This window comes from Centruroides vittatus, unplaced genomic scaffold, assembly GCF_030686945.1.
Source record: "Centruroides vittatus isolate TY-2023 unplaced genomic scaffold, ASM3068694v2 contig_926, whole genome shotgun sequence".
In the NCBI taxonomy this organism is placed as follows: domain Eukaryota; kingdom Metazoa; phylum Arthropoda; class Arachnida; order Scorpiones; family Buthidae; genus Centruroides; species Centruroides vittatus.
The window spans coordinates 8,476-22,306 of record NW_027122612.1 but is presented as its reverse complement, the minus strand read 5'-3'; the positions used below and the strand labels follow the sequence as shown (position 1 = coordinate 22,306).

The window sequence follows — 13,831 nt, the reverse complement described above, 5'->3', positions numbered from 1 at the left end:
CTCATGCTGCACTCGGACTCCCAGGCTCAGACTTGGGCTGACCACGTGGAGTTTTCCGGGTTTTCTCCATGTTTGTAACACCTGAATAGGGGCCAGTTTCCCTTACAAGACTTCCCAGAAGGCATTTTCCCTCGCATAACATCGCGCACTAGAGAAGGCAATGGGGAACCACTGTGGTTATAACTTCCCTCAGGATACACCTTGGCGCCTTACTAACCATTTATTAACCTGCGTCAGGTGCTCGCCGATGTCAGGATTTCTGATATGATACACAGAGAGAGAGAGAGAGAGAGAGATAACAATTAGATAAGTTGATGCAATACACTAAAAACAACATAACACCAAGTTAATGAAAGAAATTAGAAAAATATTCAAAAAATCAAAGCACAAACAACACAACACACATTTATAAGAATACACTGACATTCAAATAAACTCAGAACCAAGTCACAAAGACTCAAATGCTACAAAACCTGTATATTATGAAACAAAATAAACTATTCACAAACAATATAAACTTTTCTACACACAATTATATACTAAACCCAACAGACAATTAGAGCAACAGAAAAACAACTCACAGACTATTAGTCTGTTCTTTGGTCCAATCTAATCACATACAAAAATGAAGCAAGCCTGATCAAAACAGAAGAAAATATGCATTAGACACCAAGCACATCCTCTGTCAAAATAAACATAAACATCCAACATTCAGTACAAAGAACACACAGTTTGAAAACACTTGATCTAGACAATATTCACAATTTCTGGTACAAATATTTACACCACCAAAATCTAGCCAAAATTGGCTAGATTTTGGTGCTGTATTAATTAATTGGTGCTCTAAAACTTTCTAATTGGAAAGTTTGCTCTATCTATTTTCGTTTTCGATTTGCACTGCCTATCTTCCAAATTTCGCCACTAGGGTGCTGCTGTCGTTTGCATTAAGTCGGGCAAAGTCACTTTACTACACCGTTACCTCACTTGCATAGCTGTAGCTCTCTCCGTTCGCAAGAATTTTCCGGTTAAGGGACTTTCCTATGCATCCTGTATATGAAACCAAAAATGACAACACCAAAGACTACAATACAGACCAATCATATACCTTCCTACATATTACATGCATCACAAATTAAATATATCATCATATAGAACAACACAACAATCTCACAGAGCAACAAAAAGACAACGTAAAAACTTCATGGATCCAAACAGCTACTGATAGATTCAGTAATTCTATGATAAGCACACAAACAACACAAAAACCTACATGTAGCATATATGTAATACAGGAAAGCATTTGACAGTATCCCATACTAATGGTTATTGCATACATTACACCTAAACAAAATACATTGAAGATTCATTATTTTTTTAGAAAAAATAATGCAACACTAGAGAACAACTACTATTTCTCAGACTAATTACAAGCATTAAAAGAAATCAAATATACATAAAGCAAGGCATATTCCAGGGAGACTCATTTTGTTTTGCCTGGTCTTAAACCCAATGTCCAGTAGGTTAAACAATACTGAATACAGTTATAACATCAAACACAACAATACATATTATCTCATCTAATGTACATGAATGACAAACTTTTTCAGTATATATCATATGAAATAAAGAACAATACAATATTAATCTTAATTTTTATTACTTTATATTACGAGGTGATTCAGAATGTATCAACAGGATTTAGGAGCTGATTCTATGGTATATTTGGAGGAAAATATCCCTTATGAACATGGGTATTATGTTCATTAAGTATTTGAGTTTTAATGTAAAAACAACATAGCACTTTATCTCTCAGAATAGACTCATGGTATCTAATTATCAATCACATTTTGAAAAAGTCTCTTGTTTGTTAGTATATTACACTTTTTAAATGTACATATACTGTCACATCCTTTTCCTTCCCACTACATATGCAATACACTGTACACACCCATGCTGCAAAGTGCACTGAAGTTGGGAAGGACATTTTGAACAAAATAAATTTATTAGACAATGTACCAATGTAATGCTGATGTTTCTTTTAATAAACTCATTTTGAAAACATGTTGTACTTTTACTTGTCCAATTTTTTTATTGCTTTCCAAAATGCTTACTATGTAATTTCATTTGCAAAGTTGTAGTTCATTATATACTGAACATAGTATCATGGAGGTATGGGGACACTTTGGATAAGAAGCAGAGGAAGTTGATTTGCCTGAAATCTTACACAAATAATAACAGAAGTACTAATTTTTAATTTAGCATCACTGCTAATTTCTTAACCTTTTTACTTTCTCTGTTTGATTAAAAAATCAGAGAAAGTAGAAAGGTTCTTGTTTTGCCCAAATTTTTTTCCACTGCTTTATCCAAATTTGGGAGCAATTCCACCCATAAACAGACCTCAGGTTCATTTGGAATTTTTTCTCCCAAATATATCATAGACTCAGCTCCCTAGTGTTCATATTCACCAACAATGTTTTTAAATTGAGTATGTTGTAATATGAGATTTTGAGCTGGTAACTCTAGATTACTAAGAATTTCTTTACTTTTTATATTCAATTCAACCTAATACTGAATTATGAAATTCTCAAATTGAAAGATAAGGCTATGTTTTAATCTCTTCAATTTGTCCAAGTGCTTCATGACATGTCTGCCAAATTGTCATGCATAAACTAAACACATAGTTTCAAAGTTTAATAAACAAAATAGATCGATTTCCAACAGTGAAAGAAATTATGTTAACTTTGAGACAAAAGTATTATCAGAATTAGTTGTAAAATGTAAAAGTAAAAGCAATAACAAATACTGTATACAGACAAATATAGAGAATGTATGGTTACTAGGAAATTATAATATACAAAACAGTAAGCAATTGTTGTCTTGTTCAAAAACTTAAAAAATAACTAAAGCAAATAAAGATCAAGTAAAAAGAAAGAGAAAAAAATCTTAAAATTTTTTTAAAATTGGAAATCCTATGAAGATAATCCAAATCATTTATCTAAATTAATTATTTATTCATCCATCACTCATAGTGATACATAGCGGTACTGTACAGTACATAGTGTTTATTCATCACCTGGGTGGTACATAGGGTAATAAATTCATCATATATTCATATTTTCCTTTAGAGTGGACTTGTCCCACTTTCAAAATCAATGGCTCAATTAATGAATAGTGGATACCGATTTTAACTGAACTCATGATTTAAATCTTACAGCTGTCAAGTAAAGTCTAGAGTAAGTCCTGTTGATATGTTCTGAATTACCCTGTATTTTATAATTCAAAAATTACTATTGATATTATAAAAAACACTTACTAGAATTTCATTATTAATATTTTCTGCCATTTTCTTTGATACATATAGGTAAAAATTATGACTATTTTTGGGATCACAGTCATATACTAATTTCAATTCATCATCTGGATATTCCTTCATGAAAAAAATTTACAAGTTAAATTAAAAATTAAATTTATAAATCACTTAAAAAATAAATATTACAGGATGGCTTATACGTAGATGGACAGTAGGCACTTACTTAGTATACTTTTTATTAGTGGTGGCATAACCTAATCCCATGGATTTCTTCTTTTCGGGGTCATCAATGACAAGGTGCTCCTTGGAAACCATATTCCCTGGACAGAATGAAACAATATATGATTGATACAGTCCATGGAATTGACAGCAACAACTCTGTCATTAAGTATGTAGCAGTGTCCAGGGAAGACTTCAAAACCAAAATAATCAGAATGGCAAACAATACCTGGTTAACAATGGGAACAATGATATTAAGTTCTTTTAACTGTTCACCTGATTATAAACCACCCTGGTATAATGCACACACTTAGGTTTATATTTTATTTATTAGTACAAGGTTTATTATCCTTGTATAAGAAAAACAAAAACAAAACAACAATATTACATACAAAATAATATAATTTATATTTATATACATTTTTGTAAGTACAAATATTAACCTGACCAAACTGTGACAAACTGGTGCAATAATAATAATAATAAGAATAAAAGGGTAATAAAAAGTAACAATACTTTAAGAAAAATATAATAAAATAAAATTTATACAAACATAAAAAATAAGTATTTTGCAAAAAGAAAGGCTATCAAGGCCAATCAACGTAAGATTAAAGAAAGAAAATAAAAAAATAAAAAAAATAAAATGTAATCTTATAACTAAAGTTCAGCAAAAACTCAGCTCAGTGTTTCCAAATAGCTACAGTCTTGACAGACAAGCTGCAAACTGAGCTGTGAATTTGGACTGGAGATGAGAGCTGAGCTAAATTAAGGTGTTTTGGGTTAATGTTACCTATGGTAGCGAACATGGCGGTTCATCTCTGAAACAGTGGGGACGCACGTTCTAACCTAACTTAACCTATTCTAATAAATTACCATAATTATTGCCAACCAAATTATTAGAATATAGGTAATTTATTAGAATAGGTTAGATTAGGTTAGAACGTGCGTCCCCACTGTTTCAGAGATGAGCCACCATGTTCGCTACCATAGGTAACATTAACCATTTTCATTTATCTTATTAGAATGACAGTCTTCAAATAAAAAAAATACTTGAGCATTAAGCAATTGAACTATAAACAAGTTTAAATTTAGATTTAGAAGCTTTAGAGTTATTAAAAGTAATAAAGGATAACATTTTAAAACGACACAAATAAAATTAATCATTTCTAGAGAAACATATACTGTACAGTCCTGATAGCTTGAGGTGAACAAGATCAATACCACCTCATATTACAAAACACAAGGAATATTGACCAGAACTGAGCTTAGCTAAGCTCATTTGGTAAAAAACTCTACTTATAATGCATATGTTAACAACAACATCTGAAATAAAATGTTAAAAGCAAAAGTTAAGTGACCAATCAATTTATCCATAGGTTCTAATTTTTTTTAACCTATTGTTCCATTATGCTCCATTCTTATTTCAAAGGTCTCTAGCCTGATGATGACTGTTTAATACAGAAGAAAACATTTGCTATTGTAAGTTTCTTCTTTTTTGCTGGATTTTGATATTTAAGTGTCTTGTTATTTCATGCATATCCAGTTTTATTGTCATTGAAGTGCAATGTTCATAAGAATGAAAAAATAAAATAAAATATATTTAACATATTAGTGAAATACTAAACAATTATCTTCAAAAAATCCAAACATATCAAATACAATCAACTGAAATATTATCTTTTCAAATCAAAGAACCATGAACAAGAACAAGCAATATAAAATAAATTTTCAATTACTAACTCATGATAAAAGAATATCTATTATTGTCAAATCTCTTAAAAGAAAAAACCCTAATCACGTCTAACGAAAATGTTTTAATAAAATTAAAACTATATTTTACATTTAAATACAGTCAAACCTGTTTTTGTGCGGGGGATAGGGACCACATAAAAGAAAATGCATTAAAAAAAATGCGCGAAACTTCACGAGTGGCTATAAAAAATAGTTTTCGCAACACAATTAAAAAAATATTTTTTTTAATGCGGTGAATAGGGACCGCATAAAAAAAGTCTCACGTAGAAAATAACTCGAAACCATACGAAATAACTAGGAATTGCTTTTTTAACTCCTTGGGCCTTTTTCTGCAACACCTAATGGGGAAAAAAATCCTCTAAAAATTTTAATTTTTATATTAATTAATTATTTCCACTTAAATACGAATCTAACATTAAAAAGTTAAAAATAATGGTTAAATAATGATTTTATTTGATAAATATAGCTGCAGGAAATGTTATTTCATTTAACAAGGCATGAAATTTCACATCTGCAGTCTAAAGCTGGAGGGGAGCTAACTTACCACATCTGTTCAAATATAACATAATATTTATGGTTTTTATGCTATTAAAATAAGAGGGGACCGAAATAAACGTATGAGAAAAAAATTTTTCTGAATAAAAAATGAAAAAACCTGCTGATGTCATAGAAAACAACCAATAGAGTTTTTAAAAATTTTACAGGAGTCAATTATGTTCCAATTTGATTTAAATTTTCATATACAGCACAAAAAACAAATCGCACAAATAAAAATCGCACAGAAAAAGACCGCACAAAAACAGGTTTGACTGTACCATTAAATACCTTTCTAACATAAGGGCTAGTAAGGGCTCTTGCTTAACTTTCCCCACTCTCGAATGGGATATTAAGGGAGTTTATTAGGAAGTCAGATAATTTTCCACATATTAGGATAAAAAACTTAATTAATGGTTAATGTTACCTTAGGTAGCCAAGATGGTGGCTCGTCTCTAATTCCAGCAAGGAAACAGTGGGACGCACATTCTAACCTAACCTATTCTAATAATTTGGTTGCTAATAATAATGGTAATTTATTAGAATAGGTTAGGTTAGGTTAGAACGTGCATCCCCACTGTTCCGTCTTCTGATAGCTGGGATAAGAGATGAGCTGCCATCTTGGCTACCTAAGCAGGGCCGGATTATCGAATAGGCAAAATAGACAAATGTCTAGGGCCCGTAATTTGAAGGGGCCCGGCTTCAGTGCAAAAGATTTCTCTGTTTCAAAATGAGTTAAAAATTATCTAAGAAATTCGATAGGACAGAAAAGGCTGTATTTGACAATTCCTACTAAGCTCCGCTCGACTAGCCATTACCTAAAAAAAAAAAAGAAAAAAAAGGTCAACAGCCACCCGTGCGTCAGAAGTAATGTACGCTACAGGATCTCTCGCACCATCTAGAAATATTCTTAGGGCCGCCTCTCGTGGTAGTACTGATGTATGGTTATGATTTATTTTCTAAATCTAAACTTATACGTCGCGACATCGCATATTCGATATAGCGTTCAAGTAGCAGTGCAAAGATATTACAATTCAATAGTGTTTTATAAAAGAGTTAAAAAGGGTGACACTACGGTGTGACTTGGGGTGACACCACGATATCCGCACCGAGTGTCACCCATGCTAGCTACGCTAATGTCACATTATATAAGATTTGTTTAGAAGCAACTTATTTAAATGGGGTCCCAATTTAAATTTTGTCTACGGCCCGCTAAAGGCTTAATCCAGCGCTGTACCTAAGGTAACATTAACCTTAAAAACACTATGACACTAAGTGAAAGTTAAAATTGTGTGACTCCATCTGTTATGAGATGTTATTAAAAAATAACTTTTATATTATTAATTATTATAAAAAGGTAACAGGCTTAATTCTGAGGTAGAGATGAGTTTTTAAAAACATTGTAAATGCCAATAAGAAGTAAAAATTTCATTAAGTCCAATCCACTCAACATATGATACATGACCCCCTCTACCTCTCCACCCCCTCAACCTTTAACTGTCAAAATTTAGTAGCAACAATGCCTCTTATATACAAGTTACTATGACAAATTTCATTTCTTAATTGTTACCCCATCCTGAGATATTAGAATGCCAACAAATCCACATCCAAGAAACATTTCTTCCTTTTTAAATTTGTTTTGGATTTAGGGGGTCTCAAAATATCAAAATTTGTAAAAATATCCAGAGGATCAAATTTGACATGATTACAATGCTTTCCTGCATTATGTTATAGCAGCCAAGAAAGTAGAACCTATCTCCACCGATTGATACCAACAAAAATTATCATTTATCAGTATGTTAATCCTGTTTTTAAACTCCCAATAAAAAGTATCAAAAATTAAAGTTTGAGAAAAATTAATAAATAACCCTATTAACTTTATATTTAAAGGATAAATTTATTATAGATTTGTTCTCACCAAAATTATTTGATAAAATGGGAAAAATTCTGAACATTCTTTTCTTTCATTAATATCATTTAAAATATTTTCTTTCTGAATTGAAACTACAGGTGAATTTTCAGTAACATTTTCACCAATAACACAGTTAAAAAGCTTCTGGGTGTCTGCAGAAAGTGTTAAAGGTTCAATTTCTGGAACGTTTTCAATATCTGTAATGAAATTTAAAATTAATTAATATTTTATTTTGAAAAACTTAAGTTTTTTTTTAAAAGCAGAATTTAACACTCAAAATATGTTGACATATTTTTATTATTCACAATAATCACTGGTTTAAATGCAAATCTGAACAAATAAAATCTAGATAAGTTCATCAAAATATGAAGAATATTGGGCTGCAATATAATTTAAACGTTAATTTACCTTTTGTGAATATATTTTCTTGGATGCTTTCTAAAGGAGATTGCAAAATAGTGGCTTCCGGTATTTGTTTAATGTCTTCTACTTTTTCTATCGTTTTTTGCTTCACAGCTTCTACTTTTTGTTTATTTTTCATCTTTGGAGCCATTATATTTAAATTTCTATACCAAAAGTATTAAATTATTTCAAATCGACCGCCATTTATAATGTTTGTTTTGTTTCGTTGCAATGGCAACGTGACATAAATAAAACCAATTTTTGACATTGAAAACGAATGACCTGCACTCTGGTATCAGTTTTGAAAACTATTGAAAGTACAGTAGTATTGTTACATACTGTTAGTGTGTTTATTTTGTTGTTTTTTTTAAAATAAAATTGTCGTGGGTTTATCGATTCTGCAGTATATCAGAAAGTAAAAAATGAATAGACTGAATATTTCTTTGCGTCCTCTCTCAAAAGTTCTATGCTACGTAAACAGTTGTATTAAAATTTGGAAAGGAATCACTCAAGAACACTTTTACCTATTCTAATTTTCATACAACTGATTATATATTGCCGGATAAAATTTTTTTAAACCGCTAATTGTCTTAATGATTATTTTTTTAAATATTGTACTGTGCTGTACGTATTCACTTTGAAATATTTGCATGGTGTCGCGTCAATTTTCCACTACAAATTTGCCTCGGGGTGATTTTGTCGCATTCTAAATTTGCCGTGGACAATTTTGCCGCCTGTCAGTTTCGCTGTTCAGCCATTGTTTTATGGTAAATGAATATACAGTTTACAAATTGCATACATATTTATTCAAAAAAAAAATTCACAAAAACATAATAAAGTTGGACTTTTATTGCAGAATTTAAATCTGCTTTCTCATTTGCATTTTAACTGATCAGAGAAAAAAATCCAGCAACAAGTTACTGAATTTTTATAATTTATTATTATGAATAGAAAACACAAGTATTGTAGCGGTATATCACAAATTGTACTATTTAAAATAGGCGTTCTACTCTTTGATACTCTAATATAAATCGCTTTTCTTTCGATAGTTAATTTACATATAAGCACAGCTGGTCACTTGAAGCTGTGTTGTGATTTTTTTTTGTTTTATTTTTTAAAAAATGTTCTAGAAAAACACACATCGGTGTGTAAATAGTCTTCTCCAATAGTCTTATCCATCACGTTTTCGCCGAACTTCGTAAGAGCGCTCCGACACTCCAAGTTTTCGTCATATCCGGTGTTTTGTGGTCGTGTCCGATTTGAGTCTATACTGCTATATCAGTGACGTAGCGAACATAACTGGGCCGCGCCTAGCGCCTCCCAGAAACACATATAGTTTGTCTTGGAGACCGGTGCCTGATACACCCCCTTGCACCCCTCGCTACGCCACTGTGCTATATAAAGGAATTTATCTATATATATAAAATTACTTGTCTGACTGACTGATTGATTCATCATCGCCCAGAGCAAACCGCTAAACGTAAAGTAGTGAAATTTGGTACACAGTTATACCCTGTTCGCACCGAGCATTTCAATCTAGATTGTGACCAAGGTCGGCGACTATGCCTTGGTGCGACCTCTCGACCGTTTCAATCGCGATTGACTCGAGAGAGTTCTTTAAACTAGATCCTGTGATAGGAGAGATCCCACAATCAGTGTTGCCGTTCCTAGTACATTTGTACTTTTCGGGTACATTTTACTTTTTCGAGAGCATTGAAAGTACACTTAGATTTTTAGTACATTTTGAGTACATTATAATATTTCAGTACCATTTATGGTACAAAATAATATTTCATGCCTTAATGCCTCTAGCGTGAGAAAATGCAAAATTTGATTCTGGTGTGACGTTGATGTAGATTGTATCTTTTGTTTATGTGTTATTATTTTATACATAAAAATACATAAAATGTTAAGGCATTTTTATTAATACGTATATATACAGTGATGAGCCAGCGAATATAACGAAACGGCAGAGTGTTTCGTGTTCGTCCAAGCAAAGCGCTCGGACAGGTCGATTTTACTCTCGAGGGGACATCTTTTGCATAAAAGTTTTTGCGATTTTGAATACAACAGACGACAAAAAATTTTAAAAACTCATTTATTTTGTAATAACTAAACAAGCATTTATTTCGAAAAAAAATGTTTGTTTAGTTAATATTCAGAATCGCAAAAACTTTATTGCAAAAGATGTCCCCTCGAGAGTAAAATCGACCTGTCCGAGCGCTTTGCTTGGACGAACACGAACACACTGCCGTTTCGTTTTCGCTGGCCCACCCTGTATATTAATAAATCAATTATTAATAAATAAATCGACTCCCCCTCCTGAAAAAAATGAGTTCGCACCACACGTGCAGAGTGAATTCATTTTTTCAGGAGGGGTGACGACTTATTGGAGTGTGGGACAGCAAAAGTATGTCGATTCATCCAGTGGTGACGAGTTAAACCGGAGTTTTTTAACATTAATGCCTATGTAAGTCGGCCGGGACCACAGAAACTGACTACTGAACCGATGGTGTCGAGTTATTCGGGTGTCGACTTATGCGGACTCGACTGTATTTATTTGAACAAAAGTACTGTACTAATGTGAGGTTAGCCGACTAGGGGGCTGTCTCGGTAACCGAGAGATGAACACAGACGTGTGGGAGTGGAAAGACTCACCAAGACAGGTTTTCCATCTTAAAACCGCTTAATAAAAATAGAAGTTTCTTACAACTTTCTTCAAAGCTTGGACAAAACCCAACTCTGGGAGCGAATAAAACATTTTTTTTTCTCTTTTTGGTTGAGTGTCCAACGTTCGGTCAGAAGTTCTCTCGGTCCCTCGACGACGTACGTTTCGGTGGACGGCCCCGGGGCGTGCGGCACTGTTTCGAATCGAATGTTCGGGAGAAGGGTGAATCTAGTAGAAACACGATGTCTCCAAGAGCGATGGTTAGTTTCGGGCGTCGACTAGTTGGTCGATGTTGGTCCACACGATGGCAAATTCTGATGGCGAGTACCAACAACCAGAAACCTAGAACCCCGAATGTCCTTGAAACGAACAGTTTTATTAGTTTTTCATCCAAAGTCGCCTCCCCACTGGTCTCACATCGTCACCTGGTGACAATTCGAAACCCGATGGAGGGCGCGGGAGAGGTCAACATCGCGACTGAATACGACTCCTCTCCAGCCGCGTTTTCCTCGACTTCAGTCTTTTCTATTGTTTAAATAGTTTACAAAAAACTTCCATTGTTCAATCGAGACATTCAGTTCCTCCTATTCGCGTCTGAGAAGGAGATCTTTAAAGAGGTTTCGTGCAATTTTAAAATCGTGTTGTATAAATAGAATAAGTATTGTATAAAGGGAAAATTGTTCTCAAACAAACGTTCACGTAGTCATTAAATTGTATTATAGCAAATGCATATTATTTCATAATATAGGTAAGCCTTTAATTTTCCAACAAAGTGTGTTTTGAATACTTCCATATTTTATAAGTGTCACATGACCAAATAGGTTGAAAAACATTGCTATGCAGTAATCCTTTGTTCCTAGCTTTTTAAATTTTGTTTTATACTTCTGTAATTGCAACAACCTTAATTTTGAAAGTAAAGATAAGTTTTATAAAAGAAACAAATTGAAAATGCTATTAACGGGAAAGATATCTGTGGATGCATGTGGCATGCGAGTGCGATGTTGGTGTCTATTTCATTTATTATCTCAGGATAAATTAAAGACGATAACACGAAATTTGGCACGGTGACTTGATTATGAGGGACATTGATAATGATAAAGATCGAGGAGGAGGGGAAATAGCGATCTCGAGAGAGATCTGACTTAACTAAGAATACTCGTTATTAGCATTTACGATTATTTTTATAAAACTAATCAATACCCTCAAAATTAAGGTTTTTGTCATCATATAATAACTAATAATATAGAAACACTAGCTGACCCGGCCACGCGTTGTTGTGGCTCAAAATGTATCTATTATAAATGTATAACACTTCCCCCGTGGGAGGAATTTTAAAAAATCCCTTCTTAGTGTACATTCTCTTGACGTACCCTATTAAAACGCAATCAAAAACGCATCTAAAATAGTATAATAAAAGCCGAGTTCTTCACAGTAAGCCTTAATCCCGTCACTTTTCCCGCTGGGGAATATCGAAAAATCCCTTTTTAGTGTATATTCTGTTGACGTAACCTATTAAAACGCAATTAAAAACGCAAAAAACCGCATGTAAAATAGTATAATAGAAGCCGAGTTCTTCACGGTAAACCTTAATCCCGTCCATCTCCCCCCACTGGGGGGAATTTCGACATGTATATTATATAAAAACACGTGCGTATTCGAATGCAACGTTGTGTCAAAATTTCAAAGGAATCGGTAGGAACAAACGAACGTTATATTTTATTTATATAGATAGATAGAAAATGATCTGCTTCAGTCCATTCTCACAGAAAAGCATAATGCCTCACAGAAAAGCAAACTTAGATCGTCGGAAGTTAGCGCCATCTGTTGGACATAAAAGCCTTAATCCATATATAAATATATTTTTGAAAGGGGGGAAATGGTGTAGGAGTATGAAATATAGATAGTAGCCGATTCTCAGACCTACTGAGTATGCATATAAAATTTGGTAAAAATCGGTAAAGCCGTTTCGGAGGAGTACGGTAACAAAAATTGTGACACGAGAATTTTATATATAAGATTGTTTTCAAAACAAAATCTCGTAAAACATGGCACGAGACACGAACGTTATTTTTTAAAATAACTTTGCATAACACGCAACTCATTGTAGGAATTTCTTTCGGCTTTTATAGATTGAAATCGTCGAAATTGCTATAAATCTCGGAAAATCAAAGTTGATACGATTCCAATACTATACCATGTTAAATACACAAAAAACCGACAAAGTAAGTTGGAAGATTGGTTCAAGTTGCCTACGAACCAATAAAAATAAAAAGTTAACCCAATTAATAAAGGGTTCCTAATATTTTTCGTGTATTGTTTCCTTAAACAAATATATTTTTTTCTGTCGACCCATTCAATGTTATGTACTACATACAATATTATATATAATATAATATAATATAATTATTAAAAAACCAGTGGCGTGCCGTGACATTTGATGATAGGGAAGCTGTGTTTCTGTAAGAAGCCGACTTCCAGGGGCAATCAGTTAGTTGCGCGTCAGCGATGGCCTAGGGTCATTCGTACGTGCATGGTGGCGGAAGAAAAAGACTGCAAGTATCTGATAAAAACCGTTTATTTTAACATAAAATAAACATACACTATGTACGAAATAGTTTCCTTTAGGACAATCAGCCGTTTGGACATTCTGGGCGTCGATGTAGTTCTTCGATGGTCGATCGAAGGTGGCTTCGGGACAGTGGCGTTGATAAGTCTGTAAGGCACGGGAGACTTTCTCTGTTGGAGTCGGGGACACGGTCTAAATCCGAAGTGGCACGGGTTACAGGTTGGCACAATAGACGAGAAACTGTTTTTTTTTTTTTTTTTTTTTTTTGTGCGTTGACACACGACGTTTTGGTTATTCGGAACGTAAACCGAGTGCCAGGTGTCCTCGATTGTCGGGGATTATATCAATCTCCGTTCTTTCTTTCGTTCATTTTGATTGGTCGTTCTCCCTTAATCACGCTTCCCGACTGGTTGGTCCCTCGTCATTAAACGTAACGAGACTCTTACCTGGAGCGCGAGAAAAGTCAAA

At 33.4% G+C, this 13,831-nt stretch overlaps 1 protein-coding gene across 2 annotated transcripts in view; it reads right to left on the bottom strand.

The window, feature by feature from the left end:
• mmm (missing minor mitochondria) overlaps positions 1 to 8,372 on the bottom strand; it is a 40,205-nt gene extending 31,833 nt beyond the window's left edge. For both annotated transcript variants that reach the window (XM_067281767.1, XM_067281768.1), the window contains exons 1-3: positions 8,136 to 8,372; positions 7,734 to 7,924; positions 3,314 to 3,427 (exon numbers count right to left, since the gene is read on the bottom strand). In XM_067281767.1, the coding sequence (XP_067137868.1) occupies positions 3,314 to 3,427; positions 7,734 to 7,924; positions 8,136 to 8,280 (450 nt within the window). In that variant the 5' untranslated portion in view covers positions 8,281 to 8,372. The remainder of the gene's footprint in view (positions 1 to 3,313; positions 3,428 to 7,733; positions 7,925 to 8,135) is intronic.
• Positions 8,373 to 13,831: the final 5,459 nt, after the last annotated feature.